This window comes from Crocuta crocuta, unplaced genomic scaffold (genome assembly GCF_008692635.1).
Source record: "Crocuta crocuta isolate KB4526 unplaced genomic scaffold, BGI_CrCroc_1.0 scaffold143, whole genome shotgun sequence".
Lineage (NCBI taxonomy): Eukaryota > Metazoa > Chordata > Mammalia > Carnivora > Hyaenidae > Crocuta > Crocuta crocuta.
Genome location: NW_027529175.1, coordinates 8,809,291 through 8,813,155, shown reverse-complemented (window position 1 = coordinate 8,813,155; position 3,865 = coordinate 8,809,291). Strand labels below are relative to the sequence as shown.

At 67.2% G+C, this 3,865-nt stretch overlaps 1 protein-coding gene across 1 annotated transcript in view; it reads left to right on the top strand.

Moving 5' to 3' along the window:
- PLXNB2 (plexin B2) overlaps positions 1–3,865 on the top strand; it is a 16,381-nt gene that overhangs the window by 8,085 nt on the left and 4,431 nt on the right. The window contains 12 exon segments of the mRNA XM_077758064.1: positions 178–259; positions 346–506; positions 620–768; positions 882–990; positions 1,187–1,323; positions 1,503–1,673; positions 2,144–2,273; positions 2,382–2,609; positions 2,712–2,888; positions 3,004–3,214; positions 3,373–3,602; positions 3,638–3,819. Coding sequence (XP_077614190.1) covers positions 178–259; positions 346–506; positions 620–768; positions 882–990; positions 1,187–1,323; positions 1,503–1,673; positions 2,144–2,273; positions 2,382–2,609; positions 2,712–2,888; positions 3,004–3,214; positions 3,373–3,602; positions 3,638–3,819 — 1,967 coding nt within the window.

Genomic DNA, 3,865 nt, shown 5'->3' with positions numbered 1-3,865 from the left:
GTGGGTGGCCTTAGAGAGCGTTCCTGCCAACTCCCTGGAATCGAAGTGACCCTTGGTCTCTCTGAGGCTCCGGCTTCCCGCTGCCCCTTGGCTGTGAGGGGACCACACGGGCCCTTGTGGTCACCCTCGAGTTTGGGTGGGCTCAGGGGTGCAGCCTGTCCCTGCGTGCCCCTCCAGCTGTCCCACGATGCCAACGAGACGCTGCCCTTGCACCTGTATGTCAAGTCCTATGGCAAGAACGTGGACAGCAAGCTCCAGGGTAGGGAGCGGGCAGCTGGGGCAGTGGGGGACGGGGCAGCGGGGGCTGGGCGGGGCAGTGCCCTGACCGCTGTCCACTGTCCCCAGTCACCCTCTACAACTGCTCCTTTGGCCGGAGCGACTGCAGCCTGTGCCTGGCCGCCGACCCCGTGTACAAGTGCGTGTGGTGTGGCGGGAGGAGCAGGTGTGTATACGAGGCTCTGTGCAGCAACGCCACCTCCGAGTGCCCACCGCCCGTCATCACCAGGGTGAGCCCTTGTCTCTGGGGCTGTGGGGGTGGCGGGAGCTCCAGCCCGGCCCCGGCGCCCGCGCACGCCAGCCTCCCGCAGCTGCTGGGTCAGCCGGGCTCTGCTGATTCCAGATCCATCCTGAAACGGGCCCGCTGGGCGGGGGCATTCGAATCACTATCCTCGGGTCCAATTTGGGGGTCAGAGCGGATGACGTCAAGAGGATCACCGTGGCGGAGCAGAACTGCGCCTTTCAGCCAGAGCACTACTCCGTGTCCACCCGGTGAGTGGACGAGCCTGGGGGCCAGGTGACCGGGTGGACGCGGAGGACGGGGCTCGCACACCCAGCCGTGCGGGAGGGACTCGAGAACGTCCCACCTTGTCTCTGCTCTCCAGGATCGTGTGCACCATTGAGGCTGTGAAGACGCCCATCACGGCGGGTGTCGTCGTGGATGTCAACGGGAAGCTGGGTCACTCGCCGCCCCACGTTCTGTTCACCTACCAGGTACCGCCTGGCCCCACGACCTGAGTGGGTCTCACAGTCTGGGACACACGTGGGTGGGATCTGGCTGTTGCCGCTGACGTCCGGACCGTCGAGGGCTGTGTGTTGACGTGGGGTGGGGCCCAGCCTGACACAGTTGATGTGCGGTGAGGTTTCCAGCGCCCCAGCCCTGACCCGAGTGCACCTGTCGCTCTCATAGCAGCCCCAGCCCCTCAGTGTGGAGCCAAAGCAGGGGCCTCAGGCAGGCGGCACCACGCTGACCATCAACGGCACCCACCTCGACACAGGCTCTGAGGAAGACGTGCGGGTGACCCTCAATGACGTCCCTTGTAAAGTGTGGGTGTGACGTGCGGGCTGGTGAATCTGGGATCTGCCCTGGCCCTGGGGATGCGGTTGGGGCTCTCTGGCTATGACCTGGAGGGGGCCGTGGAATCAACCTGACCCGCTGATCCACCGGCCTGGGCTGGGGTTGTCCTGGGGTGGGGTTGACACTGATTAGCAACTTCCATCCCCAGGACGCAGTTTGGGGCCCAGCTGCAGTGTGTCACTGGCCCGCAGGCAGCTCTGGGGGAGCTTCCCCTAAAGATTTACTATGGGGGCTCGCACGTGCCCAGCCCGGGCGTCGTCTTCACCTACCGTGAGAATCCAGTGCTTCAGGCCTTTGAACCGCTGCGAAGCTTCGTCAGGTGTGGCCTCCCTCCCTCCCTCCTCCTCCCTGGGGGGGTCTTGGTGCCCCCACTTCCACTGCCAGCCAGGGGGCCCTCGGCACACCTACCCCATTCAGCTCCTCGCCAGCTAGGCCTACGAGGAGCTCGCGGGGTGGTCTGGGCGCCCCCAGATCAGCTTCTCCCCAGAAACCCCGAGGGGCAGGCCCCACGGTCCCCCGCCCCACCCACCCCACTCCTGCCACGCAGTGGCAACGCCCGTGGTCCTGTGCTCTGAGCCCAACCCCCGACCGTGCAGCAGGCACTCATTCGCGCGTCCCCGACTGCAGACGGGGGTCAGGGGCTCCAGGCCCGGCCCTCCCCCAGCCCCACGTGGGGCCAGAACGTGGGTGGGGCAGCTGCTGGGGCCACGGCTCTGCAGGGCACCGGCTCCAGTGCTGGCCGGCCGAGCTGTGGCCACTCAGGCGCGGCTCCCCCGTCCCCGTCCCCAGCGGCGGCCGCAGCATCAGCGTCACCGGGCAGGGCTTCGGCCTGATCCAGAGATTTGCCATGGTGGTCATCGCCGAGCCCCTGCAGTCCTGGCGGCGCCGGCGGGACGCCGGACCCCTGCAGCCCACGACGGTCAGTCCTGGAACCGGCTGGGGACACGGCTCCGACACGGGCCCCGGGAAGTGCGGGTCAGGGAGGGGCCTGAGCCACGCGGCCTGACGGCCCCGCCTCGGCCTACAGGTTGTGGGCACAGAGTACATGTTCCACAACGACTCCAAAGTGGTCTTCTCGTCACCGGCCGTCCCCGAGGAGCCCGAGGCCTACAATCTCACGGCGCTCATCCAGATGGACGGGCACCGCGCCCTGCTCAGGACCGAGGCCGGTGCCTTTGAGTACGTGGCCGACCCCACCTTTGAGAACTTCACGGGGGGCGTCAAGAAGCAGGTCAACAAGCTCATCCATGCCCGGGTGAGGACTGGCCACAGCCCGGGGCTGGCGGGGGAGGCACCCCGACTCCCAGGCGCTGACGCCCTCCCGGTCACTGTGATCTCCGCCCCCTCCCCCCCCCAGGGCACTAACCTGAACAAGGCGATGACGCTTCAGGAGGCTGAGGCCTTTGTGGGCGCTGAGCGCTGCATCATGAAGACGCTGACTGAGACCGACCTGTACTGTGAGCCCCCAGAGGTGCAGCCCCCGCCCAAGCGGCGGCAGAAGAGGGACACGACACACAACCTGCCTGAGTTCATTGTGTGTGCGGGTCCGCCGGGCGCCGGGCCGAGTGGGGGGTGTGCCCGGAGGGCGGGCGGGAGGGCAGGCGGCGCGGTCCAGGGCCCTCTCACAGCCACACCTGTCCACGCCACAGGTGAAGTTCGGCTCCCGAGAGTGGGTGCTGGGCCGCGTGGAGTATGACACGAGGGTGAGTNTACAGAGGCTCAGGGCTGCCAGGCCCCAGGAAGCTCTTTGTGCCCCCAGGAGGAAGAGCCAACAGGCAGAGCGCGAGTACGAGAAGATCAAGTCCCAGCTGGAGGGCCTGGAGGAAAGCGTGCGGGACCGCTGTAAGAAGGAGTTCACAGGTAGGGCTGCCTGCTGGGCGTGGTGGGGTCCCCGGGGGCCCCTCTCCGGGGCTGGGAGGCCAGGGAGGAAGGCCTTGAAAGAGGCTGCGTCTGGGGAGGCGCTGGGCGGGGTGGCCAGCGGTTCACGGCTGGGTTGCCCGCCCCCCGGCCCCCCGTAGACCTGATGATCGAGATGGAGGACCAGACCAACGACGTGCACGAGGCAGGCATCCCTGTGCTGGACTATAAGACCTACACGGACCGCGTCTTCTTCCTGCCCTCCAAGGACGGCGACAAGGACGTGATGATCACGGGCAAGCTGGACATCCCTGAGTCACGGCGGCCTGTGGTGGAGCAGGCTCTCTACCAGTTCTCCAACCTGCTCAACAGCAAGTCCTTCCTGGTCACCGTGAGTGGGGCNTCTCTGGCCGGCGGCCCTCGCAGTTCATCCACACCCTGGAGAGCCAGCGGGAGTTCTCGGCCCGCGCCAAGGTCTACTTTGCGTCCCTGCTGACGGTGGCGCTGCACGGGAAGCTGGAGTACTACACGGACATCATGCGCACGCTCTTCCTGGAGCTCATGGAGCAGTACGTGGTGGCCAAGAACCCCAAGCTGATGCTGCGCAGGTGTGTGGGGGAGAGGCGGGCCGGGCGGGAGGGGGAGGGCCGCGGG